Source organism: Accipiter gentilis, chromosome Z, assembly GCF_929443795.1.
Source record: "Accipiter gentilis chromosome Z, bAccGen1.1, whole genome shotgun sequence".
Lineage (NCBI taxonomy): Eukaryota > Metazoa > Chordata > Aves > Accipitriformes > Accipitridae > Astur > Astur gentilis.
The window spans coordinates 68,882,512-68,908,087 of NC_064919.1; the positions used below are offsets into that span (position 1 = coordinate 68,882,512).

The following is a 25,576-nucleotide window of genomic DNA, read 5'->3' on the forward strand; positions in this document are numbered from 1 at the left end:
TGTCATGTGAAGTTTGAATGATCTTTTGATTCACGCTGCATCAATTCACATGCTTCAAGGATAAAATTCCGCCCTCTTTGGCAGTATATTGCATGATTAGGTGTATTCCAAGGATTTTAGATTTACCCTGAAACATCTATCACTTCATATGCCTGAAAATGAAACAAGATAAGACAGCTCATCATATCTGCAAATCAAGAAATATGGTGCAGATAACAAATTCGGATTCACAGATTACTAACATCAGACTCATGGAAAAATTCAATGACCATGACACAGCACTAAAAACGATGTTTATGTAGTAAACACTATAAAGAAACATGAACAGAGAAGTACATATATTTAATTATCATCTAAATATGGAAGACCATATTGCCACATCTCAAATTTTAATATCTATTAACAGACAAAAATTTATGTCTAGAATCAGGGATCAGATGACAATATGGACTACAAACAGTACAGCAATAAAACTAGCATAGTGCTGGCACAATCTAGTGGAAATAAAATTTCTCACTCAAAAATATTGGGTTTTTTTTATGAATTCCAAAGCAAATAGCTACTTTGCTGCCCACTATACTGTACTATATGTAGGAAGCACCACTGGTTGAAAAAAATTTTCTGTCTAATGTAATTCAGGATAAAGTGCTATTTGCATTCACAATTTAGTAGAATACTGCATCGTGAAATAATGCTGGAAAAAACATCTAAATATAATTAACAATTAACATAACTGACAATGACTCATACTTTTGCTTTCACACTGCAACAAAGAAAATTACTCAGTGAAATAGACATACTGTAACCCTAAATGTCAATCTTAATTACATATATTCCTCACTACAAAAAGGACTTCATTAGCAACTATGATATGAAGAAAAATTTACAACTAAAGAAAAACTAATAATATAGACTGAATTCAACACCATTTCTGAAAGTAAATCCAAAGAACTGTCACAGCTTACAAGCGGATGAACGTTTAAAGACATGGCATAGTAGTGATGCATTTCCAATACCAAGTATACTACTACATTAAACAGTAATGGGGAAATGCATCTGTATCCCAGGACAAAAACGCATTGAATAGACACATTAGGATGGGTAAATAACAGCTTCTTTAAGCCATTTGTTTTGCTTCTGCTCATAGAAACTAGTCCTTCCATACTGATTTTAAAAGTTACATAGCTTTAAGTCTGTTCCGTAATTTTCAGCACCTATTGTCATTCTTTCCACAGAACTCAGAAGGAAAAATTCAACTCAGCTGCTAGAGTGACTTAATGAAAAAAGTGCTGCTGGAGCCAGAGCCATCTCCTGTAGAACACACTGTAATTTCAAAGCTAATGTTCAAACCTAAATGCTTTATACAACCATGAGACAGGCCAGATAGGGAAGGCAAATATATATGTGGACAAAATATGACACGGATAGAAGAAATGCCTCCAGTGACACAGAAGTTGGCAATTTTACATAGAAGGCTAGTGTGAGGGGGCAATCTGTTTTACCACTCATGTGGCTCTACAAAAAAAGCAGTCTAGAAGCAAAAGTTAAGCAATAGCAGTAACAGTCCAGTTTTCCAACTTGAAAAAGAAAGAAATGTGACTTCCAAAAGGAAGATGGAAAACCAAAACAAAATTTCTTTTAATAAGTACTGCATGCACACATTTTTCTCATTTCCTTTTTAATGAATCTATATTAGAGAGGTACCAAAAGGTGCCACAATGTACAGGCGCCACCAGAACTTGACAAGACAACTTCTCTTTTAGACCTAGTAATTAATGCCAATGGTCTCCTGCCAAAATTACAGCAAAAATGCTACCACAGAAAAATACACTTTAAACTTAGGTTTTAATTTAGCCAGCAGAGTAGCCTGTCAAAACATTTCTGAAAGGGAGACCAAAACATCAGCTCTGGAGTTATGTGGAGACCAACTATGAAAACGAAGTATTTGGAAGGAAAAACAAATCTGGCTTCTATTGCATCACCGTCCTCTGTATTTTCTTCCACATTTCCCCGAATCCATTTGTATTGTTTTGCTCTCTTTATATTTTAATTTCCCAACACTAAACTCTACCACAAGAGGACAAGCAATCCCATGTCTTATGCACTAGCTTAGGACACAAAACACAATTCTCCAGTTTAAGACAACCTTCTGTGTAGAGCCAAACATCAGTTTCCCTATCTCTCGACCCTCACTTATAGGTCCTATAGATTTTCTGAGGGTAGATGACATAGTATCTTTCCCACAAACAGCTTAGTATAGCACTGTTGGGGATGCCTCAGAAACAAACTAAATAGCTTGAAAAGTTTGTAGTGCCAAGTGCACTTTTGAACTACTTATCACAGATAAAAGCAAGCATTCCTCCACAAATATACCAGAAGTTAAAAAATGAACACAGGGCTTGGGGTTTGTCCCACCTTCCATAGTTTTTTTTCTTATACTTTCACTTCAGGAAGGGCAGAACTTCTTTTAAATTTGAGGGGAAAGGAAATTTTTTTTTGCCTTTGAAAACTATGAAGAAAATGCGTTTTATCTCATTTGCAGAAAAAGCAGTAAGATATATATTTTTCTAATGGAGAAAATGTATATTTTACCTTAACATTTGATTTCTTAGAGAAATTAACAACCACTCCCCATCCAAAGTCATCACCTTCGTTCTTCACCTGAAAATATTACAAGAATGTTAACATAACCCGTGTATAATCATGTCCTAGCAAGCCTATCTTTTTGTATTTCTGATATTTCCAACAGCACTCATGGACTATTATTCATCCTGAAAACTGTATTTGTTTTAATTCATTGTTGAACGTTTAACAAACATAACGAAAGTCAAAACTGTTGCTCAGTGTGATGCATGTAATTTTTTTCAAGATGGTAAAATGGCAGACACAAACGAACCCTGCAAATTTCACTGACAGGTAGAGATTTGAAATAAAAACAAAACAAAAGAAAAATCAAATTACCTTTACCAGCCTTCCTGGCTGTAGAAATGGCAAGCAATACTTTGGTTTGTGAACATATTCTTCAATCTCTTTACCCAGTTTTGCAAGCTGCTGTCGGATTTTGTAGTATATGACCACATTTTCTTCATTGGGAATTGCTATTTTGTTGTACTGTCCTTCCAAATTACTCACTCCTATAATAAAAAGTAAACTCTCATGGCAATGAATAACTTCACAGATTTAGAAATCAGTGTTTCATTTTCAGATCTACATAACTAGTATTTTGTCACCATTTTTTGCATTCATTTTCCATTTACAATAATCCATTCTCTAGAAAGCTACAAATCTATAAATGTGTCAATTAGGTTTTATTTACATGAAATTAAATATTAATATTAAAATATTTTTTTTTAAATAAACAAGCCTGAGAAAACGAAGAAGGCTAGACCCCCAATTGTCCAGGCATCACTGATTTAGGGTTGCACAGAACTCGGACAAAAACTTGCAATGATTTGTAGGAGGGTATTCACTGCCTACCAGCACTCTCCTACCTATTCCTATGAAAGTAAGATTGCTCAAAGACATCTTCTAACAGGATGTGTTCCAACAAGAGGCAAGTTGTTAAAATATGTTCTTCCTAACCTGTTTTATGCTGATTTCATCAGTTGGAAACCAGTATTTTCTTCCTCCAACATTTTTACACCTTCTTTAGGCAAATCGATTTTTATTAGAAGCAACATGCTTCATTCTCTCACACTGGTAATATCACTAGTAAACATAAATTTACACATTATAAAGATCTCTTTTTCCTCTCTACCAACTCACCCTCTTGCATGCTATTTGAATGCATATGGGTGACTGAGAAACCCCAATTCACTGGGACTTGAGAGACAGCTCAGGGAAGTGCTCCCTATTTTTAGCTGCCAACTTTTTAAAGAAAAAAAGCTAGCAATCCATACTCATGGTGTAATTTCCTCCTTGATCTAAACAACCATTTCTCTCCTTTGTGTTTTTAACTGCAGCTAAAGCAACTACAAAATTCTAATGCCCACTATAGTGCCCAAACAAAAAATGTCCCAGAAACATGAAAAAGGTTCTCCAGCTCCATTTTTCTATTTAAATAGCAATACTGGAATGCCAGAAGGAATGTCTAGGCATGCCAATTGGAACAGGGAGGTTCTCAGGAAATGCATACTGTATTTGACTACCATCTTAAATACTGCACCTGCAAACTAACAGAAACTCTGCAAAGGGAATCGAAACCCGCCTTCTGCATGTCTATCAGAGCTACACAGACACACACGCACACTCTCTCTTTTAATATTCAATTAACAAATAAACAGGTGAACTGTTCATTCATCAGTGGCAAAGGAAATAGTTACCTCTTGTGTTCTTAAGATTCTTCTGGATTAAGGTTTGAAAGAGGCCTCGCTCTCAAACACTGGCTGAGATCTTTGGAAACTGACTTTGGCTCATGAAAACACACTATTTAAAGATCATGGCTCAAAATTTAGTTACTCAGTGGAGTGCAAATAATGTCTCAGTCCTCTCTGAATTTTGCTTTGTCTTTTAACTAAACAGTTTTTCCTATACCACTCTGAATGCAGTGTGCCTGAGTTCTTTTTAGAGACTGTAATGAGATACTAAAATTATGTTTCTTTTAGCTAAGTTCTGCATATCAAAACAGAGTAAGACTTTTCTTCTCTGCACTTCTGAAAAGCTGCAAGAATTTTTAAATCCCTTTTCCTTCTTCCTGTCCTACAGTTTAGCCATGTGACAACCATTCTTGTCTGACTCAGAGAGGAAAGCTCTCTTCATAGATTGAGTGTGTATCTATATAGGTCCTAAGAACAAGAGAAATTACTCTCCCTGAAATGGTAACATAACAGCAAATGGTGCAGTGGCAACTGTTGGCAGGAAAGACAAGAAGTGCACAGGTATAAACTCTTATAAGTGTAACTAAGTGTAACTACCCAACCTCACAGTGGAGCATCTTCTATACTGACTCTTGTGAGTACAGCATATAGAAATACTTACTTTCTACTATTTCTGGAATAGTTCTGTAATGCTGGAACTGATAGAAGGATTTTTCTAACATGTATTCAGGGTTGATTTCCTCTACTCGAAGCAAGTTCAATACCATGTTGTACGTCAGGTGGAATGCACTGTTTAAAGGGTCAGCTGAACCCTGAAAAAGATCCAAGAACACCGCCCAGTTAAAAAAATATCAATTGCAGTACATAAGAATGTATCAAATAAATCATGACACAGTGTCTTCTATGAAGACCTGCTTTGATGGGTAGTACAACTTGCCTTGAATTTAGATTACGTGTCTCACCAAATCCCAAGCAATTTTATTATGCTGAATATATAACAGTATTTGTATGTCTCATCATATCTATAGTTATACTACAATATTATAAATTAGAACTGGATGAAATTAAAAGTTTAGATGAAAAACTTAGATGTTTCTTATAGTCTATTATCTGGATTCCATTATTTTAACTTGAAAATAATAGTGATTTAACTATTGAAAGCAATCCATTATTTTAACATTCTGGAAAAACTTATTTGCACACCTTTTTCTCTTAAGAATTACTGATCACACTGGTGTCTTGGGAAGTCTGTTCAAAAATAGTCTACAACTTCTTCAACTTAAGTAATGTCTCGTTATAAAATTAATTTACTTTGCAGGCTGCCTGAGAGAGGTCGTAGACTTTCCACTTGTGGAGATATATAAAAGCCATCTGGACATGGTCCTGGGCAGCCTGCTCTAGCTGACCCTGCTTGAGCAGGGGGCTTGGACAAGATGACCTCCAGAGCTCCCTTACAACCTCAACCATTCTGGGATTCTGTGAAGTTTGGGGTTTTTTTACAAGGTGGTATTTACAAGTATTTTGAATAAGCTAAGAAGAAAGGATGATGGGAAACTATTGTGAGGAAATACCACATCACTACCTTCTTTCCCCATTCTTATTTTCTAAGAACATCTACTACTGTCTGTCAAAAAAATGTACTGGACATTTTACCAACAAAGACGACTACATTATCATAAGAAGAGCAAACATTTAACTGATACACATTAAAACAACCAGCTATTCGAAGAACACACAGAACAGTTAAACAGTGTCCAAGAAAGATGTAGAAAACCTGAACACTACAGCCTCTCAGAGCAAAGGACAAACTTGAGAAACTGTCTTTAAGTGTCAGCAGAGAAGGCCATCCTAATAAACCAAATAAGAAGTCACTGCAACCAGACGACAGAGGCCCAAAACTTCTGAAGTATGAAGCTGCCCAACTGTGGTGCATAACCTTTCATTTCAAGTAGCATTGGTATCAAAGGAACAAGTGCCTGACAGTTCTTCAGAAAGGATCCAAGGAAAATCCAGGAGTTACGAAGAAGAAAATTACAATTTCTGTAAAGCAAAAGGAGTGGAAACTAGAAGCAACAGACAGCTGGAGAGAATACAGCAGAACAGCAGCATAAATAGACCTTTTAAAAACCAAAGTTGATCTCACAAATCTTTCAGAGCTCTTTGAAGATGTTAACAAGTACGTGGATTATCATACCTCCCTGATTTGTGAAAAGCTTATGACAACACAAGCCCTACCCCCACCAAACTAAGGTTACCAAGTCTTTAAGGGATTTTAAAAAACTAAACTCTTGTGAATTACTAAACAGAAAACCAATGTAATTTGGTATTTTTTCAAAACAAAATTTCCAGATGGAGACTCAAAGAGGTTTGGACTTAAGAAATCTAGAAAAGGCATAGACAGAAAAATAGCAAGGTCTGCTAAAATACTACTAGATCACTAAAACCACCAGCAATCCACAGAGTTGCATGACAAGCAATAAAATGGCAAGTGAAATTTAATCTGAAAGTATATTGTTAGAAGATGAAGTGCAACAGTTTGCAACGGTTTAGTATTTACTGTTCATTAAAGTGACCTATACCTGAAATAAAAGAGGTTTACTTAAAAAGTGTTGTCATTGCAACAAAGCCTATGAGTAAATTCAGTTATGACTAACAACTAAAACAGATAACAAGAAAATGAGGATGTTTCAAGACATTTTTCATGCAACTATATGACTGCTGAAAGTTCAACATATTCTATCAGATGTTTTAGAAGCTCAGCAATGGTTGACACTGGGAAACACACTCCTCTACACCTTCTTTTAAGCTCAAGATTTGCTTTACCTAAAACCAATTATATTCTTGCAACTCATTTTTTGCCTTTTGCTATAACGTAAGGTATGTAGCAGAGATACTTCCTTATCATACATAACAAAAAAAGCATAGGATATTAAAGAAACAACTGATGACTAGTTTAAATATGCAAATGCTGAAATTCCTATCAAGTGCTCTCTTAGATCAAGCTAAGTTTAATGGATTTTAAATGACATTACCACAATATACATATTTTTCTTTCAATTTTAAATGTACAGTCAGGAATTCTGATACACATCCATTGATGCACTAATGTCAGATTTAACAAGAGACAGTTTGAATCTGAGACTCCCTCACATGTAGGATTGTATTGGGTTTGTGTGGCAAGGTTTTGGTAGCAGCGGGGCTACAGAGGTGGCTTCTATGAGAAGTTGCTAGAAGCTTCCCTAATGTCTGATAGGGCCAATACGAGCCAGCTCCAAGATGGACCCGTGACCCGCTGCCAGCCAAGTCCAAGCCCATCAGCAATAGTGGTAGTGCCTCTGGGATAACAGATCTAAGAAGGGAAAAAAAGGTGCAGCGGGCACAGAAACAGCAGCCAGAGAGAGGAGTGAGAACATGTAACAGAAACAACCCTGCAGACACTAAGGTCAGCGAAGGAGAGGGAGGAGGTGCTCCAGACACTGGAGCAGAGATTCCCCTGCAGCCCGTGGGGAAGACCATGGTGAGGCAGGCTGTCCCCCTGCAGTCCAGGGAGGTCCACTGTGGAGCAGATATCCACCTGCAGCCCAGAGAGGACCCCACACCGGAGCAGGTGGATGCCTGATGAAGGCTGTGACTCCGTGGGAAGCCTGCGCTGGAGCAGGCTCCGGGCAGGACCTGTGGCCCTGTGAAGAGAGGAGCCCACACTGGAGCAGGTTTTCTGGCAGGACTTGTGACCCTGTGGGGGACCCACGCTGCAGCAGTCTGTGCCTGAAGGCCTGCAGCCCGTGGAAGGGACCCACGCTGGAGCAGTTCGTGAAGAACTGCAACCCATGGAAAGGACTCGTGCTGGAGAAGTTTGCAGACGACTGTCTTGCGTGGGAGGGACCCCACACTGAAGCAGGGGAAGAGTGTGATGAGTCCTGCCCCTGAGGAGGATGAAGTGGCAAGAGACAACGTGTGATGAACTAATCATAACCCCCAGCCCCCGTCACCCTGCGCTGTTGGGGGGGTTAGGTAGAGAATCTGGGAGTGAAGCTGTGCCTGGGAAGAAGGGAGGGGTGGAGGGCAGGTGTTTTGAGATTTGGTTTTATTGCTCATTACCCTACTCTGGTTAACTGGCGATAAATTAAGTTCATTTTCCCCAAGTTGAGTCTGTTTTGCCCATGAGAGTAATTGGTTGAGTGATTTCTCTCTGTCCTTATCTCGACCCATGAGCCCTTTGTTATATTTTCTCTCCCCCGTCCAGCTGAGGAGGGGGAGTGACAGAAAGGCTTTGGTGGGCACCTGGTGTCCAGCCACGGTTAAGTCACCACAAGGATATTTAAGAATATTGTAATCCCATAGATACAGATCCCAGAGATATAGAGCCTTATGGGATTACCTTACAAAAGCCAAAATCATACTCACTGCATGATTATTTCATCTCAGAAAAAATCCCAGCTGTTACAGAGAAGCCTTCAGCATATGTTGATAGTAAGGAAGTACCAACATGAACACATGTAAAACAAGTTTAAGATAAATCATATAGCCTAATGTTTTGCTTTTCATAGCCAGAGGCTCATTCAGTCATCCTAGCTTACATCTGTGAGCAGATCGTAAATATACACATAGGTTTTCACCTCAAGTGATGCACCACAGAGCAGAAATACCTCTTAAATTAGATCATTAAATGAGTATTTAAAATAACACCATCAGTTCTGAAATTACCACAAATGGGTTTCTACTAACAGAGATGCATCAATAAATACGACATCAATAGCTGAGCTGTGGTGTGCAGAGGAAAACTCAAGTTTCTACAGATGTTTCTGGTCTGATACACCAAACAAAGATGAGAGAACTTCTGTTGCTGATACTAACCAATGTATAACTCAGCTTTTACCTTAGACCTGCTAAAAGAATTATGTACCCAAGCTCTTGCCTATTTTTCTAAATATATCAGTTATTCCAGGAAAGAGAAATTACCACCCCCTAAAAAGCTTGCTTCTCTACAACAGAGAATGCCATTTAAAGAATGGCATTTACTAAAGAACAGCACAGCAGTTATGCCAGTGTCAGCTAATGGTGGGTTAGATTCTTTCCTACAGCAACGTCCACTGCCGTAGCCAGCCATCAACTAATGCAGCTGGAATACACCCACCAGCTGGCTGCAGCCACCGGCATATCTACAGACCAGTGCAGATCTGACAAAATGCTGCTGTGACCGCGCCGATCATACTATGAACCCCTCTTTCCATTTCTGACAACGTTACATAGCTTTAAGGCATAATTAGCTGTGTGCTTGCAAGATTTTCAACCTTTTGAAAGAATAAAATCATGTCACACCCTCACTTATATGTTATCATAAAGTGAGAAAAGAAAACAATGAACTTTATGCAACTATAATATATGCGCAGAACATGCCAAGAAAGATTAAACAATTCCTGCAGACTCACTTTAAAGGCTTTTTTAAAATCAGCACAGTTCAACTGTGAAGAAGGAGTGATTTAAAAACAAACTAAAAAACCCAGCTATTTCAAGGATTATATAGAGAGGACTTATCTGAAAGGCAGCATTTGAGCCAGTTGCTGATGTGGCAATTTTTATTTTAAACATATAATCAGCATTTTACAATTTGAAAATAAGATTATTCTGTTAAGACAAAGCACTTAAAATACGAATACTATTTTGGCAAAAAAATTGTGAATTGTTGCTGTTCCTTCATCTCATAAACACATCTTTCTCCAAGTTTCAGAAATTGTTTTCTCAGTGTTGTTCTCTAGGTAATACTACATTCAAAATCAAAAATTCTGAGAAGCTTATTTTTTCTGAAAACTGCAACTGTTACTTCTCCAAATTAAATACAACTATATTCACTTTAGTTATTACACCCTCAGCACAGGCAGTGAATTCTGCAGGGTGCCTTGGTCTCTACTGACTACTCCAGGCTATCAGACTCGCATCTAATAGGCAGCAATCACCTGGATGCCCATGCTTCATTTACGTACTAGCAACATATGGATTTTACAGCTGCATTAGGAAACCTTATACCAAAATACAGTTGTTCTTCTATGCTAAGTACACAGAAAACATGAGTAGACAATCAGGCTTTTCTGGCAAATTATAAAGATTGGCATGATCATTGAAGACGCAATTAGTGGTTACCTAAAGATACCTGCCAGATACATATGGTGAAGGAAAGAGAAGAACAGGAGGAGAAGGAAGATGGGCTATTTTACTGACAGGAAAATGGAAAAGGTGGGCCTTCCATTCCTAACTTGCTCTTGAAGAGCCTAAACAGTATAAAGTGTTGAACTATCCTGGATTTTGCTTGCTGCTAAGATATATTAAGAGGCAAAATAGTTTAACTAATATCTTCTGCATTATGGTTTGCTCTTCTTGCAATCCCTTTTTCTGCTCAAGCCCTGTGCCAACAGCTCCTACACCAATTGCTTTTCTTTCGTACTTTCTTAAAAGTGTTGTGAAGCATGTGCATGACATTTAGCTCACCCTCCACCATAGATCCTCCTGTCACAGTTCATCAACCTTCTCTTTGAGAAGCTAGGGTTTGCAACCACCTGCCTCAAGTTCTCTCAGTCTCTGAGGAAGCCTCTCCCTTGTCTCCAGAGAAGAAGCTCCGTATTAGACAGGAAGAACCACCAACCACTCATGCAGAAGACTGGGCAAAAGCCTAACTGATCAGAGCTGCAAAAAGGTTGATGAGAAAGACTACCTTGAACAGGCATCAAGAAGCCACTTTCAAACACACGCTGTGTCCATGACTTTATTGTTTTTGGAGAACTACCATCCCAGTTTTCTGGCCTCCTTTCTGCAAGTAACCCTCCTCCTCACCCCTTCAAAGCAGGCATACCCCCCACCCGAAATCTTCAACAGACAGTAACAACAGATTTATTTCTGAATATTTTTTAAAAAACAGAATGATTTTGAAGGCTTTTTTATAGCTCTGGACAAGAACTGCCTGGATACATGAGAACAGCCTGGATATATCAACTAAAGATCTCAGAAATTAATGACCTACTTCATGTGCTTGCAACCACTTTGCTTCTCAAGAAATTTTAAGCCAACTTATTAGTAGCATCCCTTCAAGTTTTCCAAGATTTGGGTTGCAAAAGAATCATTGGTTTAAGCTGATAATGTTAAAAATCAAGAACATGACCATAAACAATTAACTACAGAAATAATTTAGTCAAGAACTATCTGAAAGTTATAGCCACTATACACTGTGCCCTGTTTAACTGCCAACAGTTTCAGAACAGAGTCTCTTCTTAACAGAGTCAAATCATCCAACAGGGCATTTGACATTTACTAGTCCTACCATTTCTTGCCCACTTAAACTAGAAAGATATAAAGATTGGGGAGGAGTAAGATTAGTGTCTGGAATTGATATTCACAAGGTTTTTTCACTGTTTTTTTATTACTGTTAAGACTTGGAAGCCTTGTCTAAGCAGAGATGAGAGAGCTGTCAGTGCTGCATAATGGCACACACTGTTGAGTAAGACGTACATTTGGTTAAGGGTTACTCTCTCTGTTCTCTCTTAGAGTAGGAGAAAAATATTTACATTTTCAAAACTTTTCCCATGCAGAGAGAGGAGAAAATTTTGCACATAACTTTCAGCAATCCATCCTCTCACAGAAAACGTGTACAAAGTTTTCAAAGGGAACGTAAGATGGCAAATACTGTCCGAAACTAACTCACAGGGACATTACAAGCAAACAAAGATGAAAGAGGCAACTTGCAAAGCAACAATAAAGTATCTCTCGTGACAGAAATCAGATACAGTACAGGACATATTTTAAGGCATTTGGTCCACTGACAGTTTCATTTGCTTATCAGTGTTTCCAGAAATCAGCTGAATGAATGAGTTTCCAAAAAGGCAACAAAGAACCACTTTACAAAAACAGCAAAGAACAGGACACACTGATGATATTTAAAAGGTCTCAGTTTTTTCCTTGTATGGGAGAAATAAGTACACTTAGCTGTCTGTGACAGTAGCCATTACGAATTTCTATGAAAAACCTCATTAAAAAAAAAAAGCGACTGCTTGATACATCTGTTAAGACACAGAAATACCTTTAGTGAAATATTAATTAACAACACATATTTTCCATATATCAATGATATAGGTACTACATGAATAATCAGATCTCTCTCAGAAATATCAAATGACTGTGTAGTTATACTGATAACCGGATTATCCTGAGCTACATTAGCATGACTGCAAAACCGATGAAAACCCCTTCTCCAGGGTTATTTTTAACAGACAATGGTAAGCAGCTATTTTAAGCACAAATTTATTACCCATTTGGCTCACTGCTTTGCCCCCAAAACAGTTGCACCAAGAGAAGCCACTGTGGGTGGCAAAAGACTGCTTTAGCAGCCTTTGCCGATGAAAATACCTCAACCTTGGGATCCACAAATGCTCCAGCTGTAATAAGAGACTTAAAAGGAAAAAAAATGTATCTCCATTTCTCTCATATGCAACTACCACCGTCTGAAGTTAGTTCTGAATGACTTGAACTTTTCAGTCATTTACCCTCTCTAATACAGTAGCTCCTACCATTGTAACTATCCTTAGTTTTACTTCAGGCTAGCAACTCCAAGTTCTGTTCCTCCCCTAAGCCTTTTGTCTTCTTTCTGTAGTGAACACAGAAAAATATAGGAAAAAACCCTACACACTTGTACCAAGGCATCCCAATTTAACAAGGGAATATTTAAACTCTCAAAACTACAAATATTTTATACAACACAAATACTGTACTTTAACTTAAAAATTTAAAAATTTGCCCTCCCCAGACCTCCCCCAGGATCATAGCATTGCTACATGAATTGCTCTTCACAGAACACAAACAGATGGCGGGCAGAAAGGTAATTTTAACATGTGTTCAACCCCATACTGTGCAATGATTCTTTGGATCTGAACTGGCCTGGTAACACTATAACTGTATTTGTATGATATGTTTGAGAGAATAATTTTGCTCCTTCTAAGTTGGATGAACTCAAAGAAAGCTGAAATGGAAAAAACCCAAATTATATCTGTATCTCCACTCAGAAGCTAGCTGAGATCCTCAACGCTCGTTGGTTTCAGATTTGCTGCTACAGGTATCAGGTCAGTGATGTGACAATTTACAAGTTCAGTAAATACACAGTATGTTTTAAGTTTAAGGAAATGTGTGCCCTAGACTATATAGTTCTACAAAGAGTTAATATAAAAATGAATTTAAAAAAGGAACTTTGTCTTCTTTTCACCTCACATTTACCTTTTAAGAATAAGAAGGCAAAGAAAAAAAATCTAGCTTAATCAGTCAAAATGCATTTACATTTGCAGTGATGAGTTTACCAAAGTAAAAGAAAATTTCCCAAAAATCTGTCAGTTGAGGGGGAAACTGCTTTCCACAGACTGACCTAATAAAACTTCAAGGAACTTGTGGTATTAACAAGCAGCAACCACAATTAATAAATAATACCAGTCTGCTTAGTCCTATTGGCTCTGGAAAAGCCAGTAGGTGAAATTAAAGAGTGACTAACCATTTTATATGCCATCTGGTGCACCCCATCTTCCCACATTTTGGTTGCAAATATTAGGAAGAACTATTTGCTTGTCTCTTCTATCTGCTGGCTTGCATAACTACCTACAAAATTGTGAGCTTGTTCGCGATGGCATTTGAATATCTGTTTCCCTTAAAACAGTTGAACTCTCTCCATAATTTCACACTGAAAACTTGTTGACTTTAAGCAGATTTTGAATTAAGGTTAGAAGTTAAGTACCTTCCTGAATTGAAGCCTGGAAAATTTCTGCAGTGCAAACTTAACAAGAACAAGAGAAGTTTGGCTGTTTACAACAAAAATAAAAATTCTACATTAATTTTTTTTTACCTTAATTTTGATAAAGCATCCAAAAATGTTTGTTTTATTGAGATTCTCATCTATGTCACAACTTTAAATTAGAAAGAACATTATACTGTCCTCACACCACTAATGACAATCTATTTCTTTAGATTTTGCAACAGCTTTTCCAACAAGTGTTAGCACCAGCCTCCAGCTCAAGTGTATTTCTCTCCCAAACTAGGCTTTGGTAAATTTCTCAAATCCTGAGGCTCCCCCCCCCCCACCATATGAGTAAGCTCTAAGTCAAACCAAAGTAGAATGGTATAATTAAGCTGGCATGCTAAACTGATGTTTGAGAAGGACTAAATGCTGATGGAAGACAGTCTCACTAGAAGGCTTCACCTGCTGTCTTGTGCATAGTCCCAAACAAGATTAAATGGAAAACTGTTATTTACTACTCACTCGCAAGTTATGGGAAATGAACTGAAATACCAGTTTACTTCTCTAGAAACATCTTTAAAGCATTTGGGGAAAAGTAAATGGCAAATCTGCACACAGTATGGTTTTAAAAGGGGTAGACAACCAGCAGTACTAAAGATTCTGCAGAGTGTTTATCATAGAAGTGAAGTAGTAAGCTGTATCATTTCATATCAATTTCAATACAGGCCACCACATTTTGTACAAGAAAACATTAATCATAGACATTGTATCAGGATATCCTCTTGCAGAGAAGCTTGTGCTGCAATTTTTCCAAACACTGCACTTAACAACTGCTATGCTCTAGCCTGCATCTGATTGTACCTTGCTTGAACTTCCTGACAGAGATTGTCTTGCCTTCTGTGGCAGCCATGCATACCTATCAACCTCACTTCTTTACTTCAGACAGTGCTAAGCATTCCATTTGCAAATGACCTCTATTGATGCCCTCCTCCCATGCTTCTTGCCTGATCACACAGTAAAAACTCAGTACAGTTTGTAAATGCAAAATGAGAACTCAATGTAACAGAATAATTCTTACCACCTGAAAAAAAAATTCCCATTCACCAGAAGTGTTTTCCATGTATTAGTCAAAGGAGATAATTTGAAAAAACACACTAATAATTTCAAGAGTATGATGTTAATGTATATGCATATTTCAAAGAGTAACAAAGACTAACAACAGTTTTGGACTGTCCTAAATTTATCTAACAATAACAACAACAAAAAAGCACCCAAACACCCAACCAGTGAAATAACAGAATCTATACTTTTACATTAGGTAATTTTTAAAGTTTTACTGTTTTTCAACCAAATTCAAGACCATACACACCCATATTTATTTTAAAACACAAAAAGACCAATACAAGAGCAGACCCATGGCCTACCTAGTCAATACCAGACAAGCCAAAAGAAGGAAGAAGCAACCTCAGAGTCAAAGATTAAGTGAACTACTTCTGCATAAAACAGTATTTTTTTTCTGCATGTTAACCACTGCTTTTCCTGAATTCTAATTTATCACAGTTTTTTATAGTATTACACAACTATGGCATTTCTCACAACCCAGGCAAGCATTTAGTTGCTTGTTACACTTTCTATGTTAGAAATCCATGCAAAATTACGCTGGTGCCCAAGGCCTGTTATTAATTCCTTTTGCAGACAGACAGTTATGCTTATGTAAAAGTACTAACTTCCAGCAATTTTATCAGATAGCTCCTGTTCCAGAAACTTCCTCCTCTAGCAACTGAAGCTTCTCAGCACCTCCTCATCATTTCCCATCTTACATTTATTCCCATCAGCATAGATTTATTTATTTTTATGTAAATATTGATTTTCACACTAAATAGAATTCTCTTTGTACTTGGGAGTCTGAAAGGAACAGCCATGTGTGATACATAGTAGATGATTAAAACACAAAATACCTAACGATGTTGCCTCAATTATAACGGAACAATGATTTGTCCTTTCAAAATTCAGAAAGTTTCTAACAGCTGCACAGTAGTCATATGAGAAAGCTGTGCAAACAGGCAGAAAGTTAAAAAGAAAAGTATTAAACTGTCTGAATTGCTATCCTGGTCATTTGCCTAGTACAATAAAACAATCTAAGAGTCAAAATAAAATACAAAAAGACAAGATGGATTTCTAATAGCAGCATAAAGGCCAAATAAGCACAGTACTGCCAACTATAAATGAAGGCCCTGCCAAGGGGCCAGATGTAGCCAGTGGAATATCTCCTACAGCTTGGCATCGGGGCACTTTATGTTCCATACAAAAATGACAAGGAAAACATAATACTGTATGTTTTATCTGGCTAGATGAATGTTTTCTTTTATTTTTCAGTCCACCTAACTTCTCCTGTGAAGGAGTAAGTAGATGCAAAGAACTGACACACTCAAATTCAAGGCTCAAAAACCTACTTAGAGTAGCACATTTTCCTTCATTATACAACCATTATTTTCTGTAATGTAATTAACCTGAAGTTTTCGTCTTTTAGAGCTATAACAGATTACCACCGCTCAGTAACTCAGTTGCCTCTGTAGGAATACATGCTAGTAACATGGCCAAATTCCAACCAGAGAAATGCTGCTCTGGTTTCAAAGGCCATCTAGCGTCAGGGAAAGGTTTCCACTTCCTAACTAAACTAACACAATGTAGCTAAAGATTTTAATTAAGGAAACAACAAAAAAACTCCCATCAAATATTTCTTAGTATTATGCAAATGTAAAACTATCATTTACTGGCTTGAGAAAGCTATGGAACAGTATTGTAAGCATTTAGTTTTATAGATTTGCGCAAATCACCAGTTTACTAAATATTCAGCGGTCAAATAAATGCTAAGGATAAATGAAAAAATCTAGTTACACTGCAGAAGCCAAATGTACACTACTGAGTTTAAGAAACATTTACAAATATCTCTTGTAAGAACTCCACCTAAGATTTGAACTTTGAATTTAAGTCTGAAGTACTGTACACTATGCCGCAATCAACAGTTCCACAGCCAAAGAGCACAGCTGCAGCAATACTGCTGGTACTGAAATATACTCAAAGCTCTCACTTCACTGACCGCCGTGTTAGGCAGCTGATCACATTATTCCTAGATGCTTTGCTCTAGTACTCAGGAAATGGCTTGGATTAGACATGCATGAGGGTTGAATAGCTATGACAAAAATGTCCTATGTAAATGTCCAATCATTCTCAATATGTCTAATTTATTTCTTCTGAAGTTTTCCCTATAAATCTTTAGCTTATCCTGGAGCAAAGCCACAGTACTTGACGTGGCAACAAAATAGCACTGCAAGACACGATCGTGATCTTACTGCAGACAAACTTTGTCAGTCAGTAAGTAAAACCTAATTCAGACACACTTAACGATGACTACAAAATGTGAATATTGAAGAAATGTTAATCGGTATACATTCCTGGCCTGTTTTGAGATGAAATTTCCTCTGTGTGTTTTGTATTTAAAAAGGAAAATAAGAAGTATTTTTTATGTTTTACTGCTCATCTCATAAAAGATTACTTCTACTGCCTTTTCAGCAATTGGCTGAATAGTCACAGATGCATCAATACCTCCATTATAGTCTCTTCTGATCTTTTTCAACGTAATGTTAAATTCAGTCCTTGCTCAGAAGTGAAATAGTGTGAAAAATTAATGAAATACATGACTTTACTTAGATCAGTGGAGAAGAACCGAGAGATAATAAATACAGAAAGCAAAAAAGTTGCCATTATCTTTCCCTTTTGTTTCCTTACAATTAAAAAGAAAAAAAAATAATCAAAGGGCTTATAGTTTCAATAAAGGCTATATTCTTTATTATTTACTTAAAATCTAGACAAAAATGTAGATAGTATCAAAAAATCTAAATTATCTACCATTTCCTTTTTTCATCTTAATTCATGAAGATTGAGTTGTGTAGTTCTCAAACTACTAAACTTACAAACTTAAACACCTTCTGAATGGTTGAGCTTATAGAGTCATCTTAATTATTATCTTCAGACTTTATGAGATATCAATTTTTCTTATGCTATTTACAATTATTTCATATAAATTAAGTTTTGGGGGAAATTCTTTATAAACTACAGATTACAAGTACACAAAATTAACGCTAGATATAAGCAGGTTTTTTTCTTCTCTCATTTTGTATCTTGGCTGTTTAATTTTTCAGCTGTGGAAGTACAAAGGTATAAAGCCTTTATTTATGTAAGCATGCCACAAAATTACATCTGTTTTTTAAAATAGTCTTAAAAACTCATAAAAATCCATTTAAAAATACTTAGTCTTCATATATTTCAGAGTATGTACACATGCATTAAGTGTGAATATAAACAAACAAATGTATGTCCATTCCACTGAGAAAACACAAACTGAATCAAGACTAAGAAGTAAATTCAAAACCTAATGCTACTACACATGAATGAATTCCAGTATTTTTGAAATTTCTTATTTTACTAATTTCTGGTTAGTTAGCCATAACGTAGCATTTGTCAAAATTCTGACTTTAAGAAGGTAAACACCACCTGTGTATAACAGTGATCTAATGTCCACATTTATTATGAATTAACAGGTAGCACTGACAGAGCAAGATACACAACAAAGAATCCACATCTGCATAACAGCAGCCATGTACATATCTTTCCCCTTGTTCTTAATTTGTCTGCACAAAATAGATAAATACTAACATCTGATTTATTTTTTTTTACAATAAATACATGATTTTTATTAACATACCCTGATGCCGACTTAAGATGATTCCCACAATTTATACAAACTCAAATAATACAGTAAGTGCCCTTTTAACACAAATGACCTACTATTTGTACCAAGGCTGCAAGCTCCCAAATAGCTTGCAGAGTAACTCCTCAAGTTTTCAATTTTAACATGTGTGCACAAGTAACATAAGCAGCCTAAGATAGGAAACACACACAACAGAATATTATGCTTCATTATGGTGATTTTTGCCATGGAATTTAAATAGAAGTGTAATGAGTGCAATGTTTCACATTCAAATTATAAAGCAACAGACTATTATTGTAATAATCTGTAACAACTTCCATTACAGTTTGGGGAAGCCCTATAATCTAATGCCCATCTGAACCACAAGAGTGGTTTTTAAAACCTCTTGATTTCCAAACCTCAAAGTTTCCTACAAGCGCTATCAATTTTCCCACAGATAATTTTAGCTCACTGACAGCTATCTCACTCTTCTTACTTACATTATCTCATTTTTTGCATGACTTTGTCCAGTTTGTCTATTACACTGAAAAGTCCATTATCAAAGTTTTATTTCACCACAGAACCAAGCCTTTAATACTTCTTGTGAAAGCTCAGCAAATTTTTTCTAGTTCAGCAATATCCTTGAACTGACTATAGTCAGCAAGAAACAAACATTGCCACCAAAGATGAGGAAAAGGCTGAGGTACTTAATGCCTTCTTTGCCTCAGTCATTAACAGGGAAACCAGTTATCCTCAGGCTACTCAGCCCCCTGAGCTGGAAGACAGGGACAGAAAACAGTATACACCCCCCACAATCCAGGAGGAAATAGTTAATGACCTGCCACACCACCTGGACACTCACAAGTCTATGGGACCAGATGGGACCCATCCGAGAGTAGTGAGGGAGCTTGTGGAGGGGCTTGCCAAGCCACTCTCCATCATCTATCAGAAATCCTGGTCAACAGGGGAGGTCCCGGACAGCTAGAGGCTTGCCAGTGTGACGCCCATTTACAAGAAGGGTCAGAAGGAGGATCCAGGAAACTACAGGCCTGTCAACCTGACCTCAGTACGGGGGAAGATTATGGAACGGTTCATCCTGAGTGCGCTCACATGACATGTGCAGGACAACCAGGGAATCAGGCCCAGCCAGCATGGGTTCATGAAAGGCAGGTCCTGCTTGACCAACCTGATCTCCTTCTATGACATGATGACCTGCCTAGTGGATGAGGAAAGACTGTGGATGTTGTCGACCTGGACTTTAGTAAGGCTTTTGACACTGTCTCTTGCAGCATATGCCTTGAGAAGCTGGCAGCTCATGGCTTAGACAAGTATACTTTTCGCTGGGTAAAAAACTGGCTGGCTGGACAAGCCCAGAGGGTTGTGGTGAATGGAGTTAAATCTAGTTGATGCCCAGTCACAAGCGGTGTTCCCCAGGGCTTGGTGTTGGGCCTGGTTCTGTTTAATATCTTTAACGATTTGGATGAGGGGATTGTGCACCCTCAGCAAGTTTGCAGATGACACCAAGTTGGGCAGGAGTGTTGATCTGCTTGAGGGTAGGAAGGCTCTACAGAGGAATCTGGACAGGCTGGATCGATGGGCTGAGGCCAATTGTATGAGGTTCAACAAGGCCAAGTGCCAGGTCCTGCACTGGGGTCACAACAACCCCATGCAGCGCTACAGGCTTGGGGAAGAGTGGCTGGAAAGCTGCCCAGCAGAGAAAGACTTGGGGGTGCTGGTCGACAGCCGGCTGAATATGAGCCAGCGGTGTGCCCAGGTGGCCAAGAAGGCCAACGGCATCCTCGTCTGTATCAGAAATAGTGTGGCCAGCAGGAGCAGGGAGGTGATTGTTCCCCTGTACTGGACACTGGTGAGGCCGCACCTCAAGTCCTGTGTTCAGTTTTGGGCCCCTCACTACGGGAAAGACATGGAGGTGCTAGAACGTGTCCAGAGAAGGGCAACCAAGTTGGTGAAGGGCCTGGAGCACAAGTCTTATGAGGAGCGGCTGAAGGAACTGGGGTTGTTTAGTCTGGAGAAAAGTAGGCTGAAGGGAGACCTTATCACTCTCTACAGCTACCTGAAAGGAGGTTGTAGTGAGGTGGGTACTGGTCTCTTGATTATCAAGTAACTAGTGATAGGGTGAGAAGAAATGGCCTCAAGTTGCACCAGGGGAGGTTTAGATTGGCTATTAGGAAAAATTTCTTTACTGAAAGGGTTGTCGAGCATTGGAACAGGCTGCCCAGGGAAGTGGTGGAGTCACCATCCCTGGAGGTGTTCAAAAAACGTGCAGATGTGGCACTGCAGGACCTGGTTTAGTGGGCATGGTGGTGTTGGGTTGATGGTTGGACTCGATGATCTTAAAGGTCTTTTCCAACCTAAATGATTCTATGATTCTGTGAACAGAATACTACAGTAGTAGTGATATCACCAGAAAACAGAATATAGTTCTACCTCTCCTACTCAAGATCCCTTTTATACAGAGAAGGATACTAGTCTTTTGGTTTTGTTTCACAATAGAAACTCCTGCTTTAATGAAAATGAAAACCTATACTCTGTTTAGGATTTCTCATCTCCTAATTTCTTATCTCCTACCTGCACATCTATATGCTTTTTGTTCTAGGCGTATAATTTTACATGTTACATTACTCAAAAAAGAATAACCTTAGTGGGGAGGACAAAAAAAAAACCAGTTAACTTCACTCCTACCTTCAAAAGCTGCTTGCCAATTGTTGGACTCATTTTTTCATCCACCATAAGAATTACTATTCCTCTGTCATCCATACCTCGGCGTCCTGCACGACCTGACATTTGAATATATTCACCTGAGGATATCTAGGATAAAATGAGAAAAGGAAAAAATTTAACAAACATTAGAAAAATAGCAAGAACATATAAAATGCTATTTACAGTTACACAGCAAATGACCATGATGTATAAAAATTAGCAAAGGAGAGTTATGTAAGACATGAACTTTTCACAGATTGAATTCATTACTCACAATTGATCACTAAGCTACTAAGATATAAGTCCATGACTATGAATAGTGTATGTCAGCAGCATAAGTTAACTAATACTCCCATAGCTACAGTCATTTCCATAACACAGTGCATCATTTTAATAAGCACAAAAAACATTTTACTAATGTCTTATGTGATGGAAGGTTGCTGGGCATGGTGGAGATTATTAAAATACAATAAATCTTCAATATAATGATAACACGTTTTCACCATCTTCAAATAATGTATTTCGTTCAAATGATTCAAACGTAACATTAAAATACTGATACCTAGCAAGAGCAGTATTTCTACGCCTACTGTGAAACTGAAGAGGGTATAAAGAACCGGGACATGGACAAGAGCCAGCTATACCTGGTTCCCTATGTCTCAGTAAGTTATGAAACAGGTTTTTTGGTCATCTGTGGAACTTGCGTTCCCAACAATTTCCTGAGTTTCACTTTAAGTCAGATCTCAAAAGCTACTTAAGGAAACTGTGCTAAATCATTTTAAAAGCAGGAGTTCCACATATCTGATCTCCCACGTATCTTAAGGACATGCAATCAGACAGAATGAATCATGACACTGAACAGCCCAAACTAAGATTGAAGAGACATTTACTTCATAATGCATGTCAAGTCACTTGTCCTGTTTATCACAATTTTCCCCTCTCTGAAAGATGAACAATGACCCTTATTTACGAAGTTTTGCTGTGATGAATTGTACATCCTTATTGCTATTTACATGGAATCACATACGCAGTTTTAATGTTGAAAACTTTCAAATTATTTGTTTTGCAGCTGTTTAAGAACCTGTCTCTCCCTCCACACATTTCTGTCTTTCTGTGGGCTACCCAAAATACCCTGCTATAACAGAACAATCACTACTCCTGATGTAAATGATCTTTCGTTGCGTCTGTCAAAAACTAAATTTAGTGATCATTAATGATGACACTGAGCCCACTTAGTCTCCACATTGCTCTGACACAGAAGAAAATACCTGGGTCTCACAGTTTTGGACAAATTGTTCAGAAGTCTTAGTCTAATCCAGTGTCCAACACTAACCTCTATTTGATGACCTTTTGCTGCATCTATTAAAACAAATAATCTCATGTATAACCTGAGGAATCTTGTCTTCAGGAATATGTACACTTCATTATAAATGGATTATTGAACAAAGAAAGATTTTTCAAAGAAAATAATATTTTCTACTACATTGGATATGTCAAGAATAAATTTAATGTTAATAAGATTTAAATAATGCAATTCAGTTATTCTACAGAACCTGTTTTTCACTTACCCATCTGAAATCTTTTCCATCAAATTTGCTGGCACTCGTAAATAGTACAGTCCTGGCTGGCATATTAATTCCCATTGCAAAAGTCTCCGTTGCAAATAAGGCCTAAATAGACAGACTAAAGTTAAGCAAGAAAAAACAAAGGCCCTTAAGGAAACACGCAAATAGCCAGCAATTGCTACACAAAACCCTCCACATTTTACTACTTATGTACAGTCAGCATAGGAACATAGGTGCATTCAATATTTAAAAACTGGACCAAAACCATTCTTTCCCCCTTGCCTTATTTCTTCTGGGAAAACATGACAACTACTTAGATGGGACCATGTGAAAAACTCCAAAAGACAACACGTGGAGGTGCAAATTATATTAATGAAAAGTAATAGTTAATTTCACACTCAAAGTTTACAAGAAGAAAATATCAGTTAGCTACCCAAAAACCCCGACAAGTTTCATCTAAGGTTGGATTTTTCTGAAGGTATGTCCCGTAGGGCAATCAACCAACAGCTTACTAAATATCTACAGTCATTTATAGGAGCAAAATACATCACAAAACAGTTGAAGAAAATGTTGAAGTTAGACATTGTAAGTTTAAATACTTAGGAGTAAAATTTAGAACACTTAAAACTAGAGCTGTAATTGTGCAGTAACATAAGACATCTAATGCAAAGTATTAAAGACTACAAACTTTTTCTTATAGAGAAAAAAAACAACAAAAAACAGCTTCAAGAATTGTTTTCTCAGATAAAGATGGAAGCATTTATGCAAATATTTGCATTTCTCAAGGGAAGGGAGCTGCAACCAATTACACCAATTAGCGTGTGCCACTGGGACAGCTACAGGCTTCCAGAGGTTCCGTGTGCATTTGTAGAACCCAGTATGGACCCTTTCCCTTCTTATGTGTGTCCTGGTTTCAGCTGGGATAGAGTTAACTGTCTTCCTGGTAGCTGGTACAGTGCTATGTTCTGAGTTCAGTATGCGAAGAATGTTGATAACACTGATGTTTTCAGTTGTTGCTCAGTAGTGTTTAGACTATAGTCAAGGATTTTTCAGCTTCTCATGCCCAGCCAGCGAGAAAGCTGGAGGGGCACAAGAAGTTGGCACAGGACACAGCCAGGCCGCCTGACCCAAACTGGCCAACGGTGTGCATCATTTGTACATTCCAATCCTTTTATTACTACTGTTGTCATTTTATTAGTGTTATCATTATCATTATTAGTTTCTTCTTTTCTGTTCTACTAAACCATTCTTATCTCAACCCACGAGTTTTACTTCTTTTTCCTGATTTTCTCAGCCATCCTACTGGATGGGGGGGAGTGAGTGAGCGGCTGCGTGGTGCTTAGTTGCTGGCTGGCGTTAAACCACGACAATGTGTATAGCTCTTTTTAAAATTGCTTACTTACTGGTCCACATAATGTTCAAAAAAAGTTTTGATAAGTACTAAGCCTTATGCTTCCTGCATAGAATCACATTCAAAACACCGAGCATTTTGCAGTTTGGCATGTGCAGTGAATCTTTCACCTTTTTCAGTCAATCTCCACTGTAACAGTGTACATTCTGAGATAAGACATACTTCTTGGTTTTTCAGGATTACTGACTGACTGTGTATTCACAACAGAGAAAAACCTAAATATGGACATGCAACATATACCTTTATTAGGCCCTCAGAGAAAAGAATTTCTATGGTTTCTTTTAAGATAGGAAGTAGACCACCATGATGGATACCAATTCCTCGCTTCAGAAGAGGAAGCACATGCTCAACCTGGGAAGAAACATATAAGACCAGTAATGAATTTTTATATTCATTACTAAAAAATAAAACCCGCAAGGAAAACCTCAACATTGCTCTTAGTGTTCCTGTAATTCTCTATTTCCTAATTTTAAATACAATAAATACCCCTTCAATATTATTTTCCAGTTAGAACTTGGAATGATATGAAGGGTGAAGCCAGAGGTCCGTCTTTTCAGTAAACTAGTCTTAAATTGGGTTAAGCCAACTGTGAAGCTATGTCCTAATGTACATATACAGTTGCTATTTAAATTTGCCTCTGTAAAAAAAAATAAAAATTGCCTCATTTAAAATAATTTTTGGAAATACTGATCCTGGTATGCATGAGATATTTTGTTTCAATTTTAGTTCCAGTGATTTCACTTATTGGTATGTGCTGTAGAACAGTGAATTCAGCACCTATGAGAGCCATAAAAGGAAATTCAGACTGTAAATGACTGAATTAATCTCTTAAATTCTAAAAACATTATACTTCAAACAAATACCTACATAAACTTAGCTTTGTCTCTGTTTTTTTCTTTGAAAACAAAGATTCTCACTAACAGTGTATTAACACTTGGGTTACCACCCCAAACCTAATTCTGAGAATATGCTTTTAAGATCATTGACCACAGAGATCAAAACAGATTACTTGGATATAATGCCACTGTTATAAGCTTACCAGAAAAACCCAGC

General features: G+C 37.6%; 1 protein-coding gene across 1 annotated transcript in view; it reads right to left on the reverse strand.

The window, feature by feature from the left end:
- The window catches only part of MTREX (Mtr4 exosome RNA helicase), a 51,453-nt gene that overhangs the window by 12,948 nt on the left and 12,929 nt on the right, over positions 1–25,576 (reverse strand). The window contains exons 13-18 of the mRNA XM_049796204.1: positions 24,764–24,874; positions 23,116–23,217; positions 21,530–21,655; positions 4,978–5,128; positions 2,962–3,134; positions 2,593–2,661 (exon numbers count right to left, since the gene is read on the reverse strand). Coding sequence (XP_049652161.1) covers positions 2,593–2,661; positions 2,962–3,134; positions 4,978–5,128; positions 21,530–21,655; positions 23,116–23,217; positions 24,764–24,874 — 732 coding nt within the window. The remainder of the gene's footprint in view (positions 1–2,592; positions 2,662–2,961; positions 3,135–4,977; positions 5,129–21,529; positions 21,656–23,115; positions 23,218–24,763; positions 24,875–25,576) is intronic.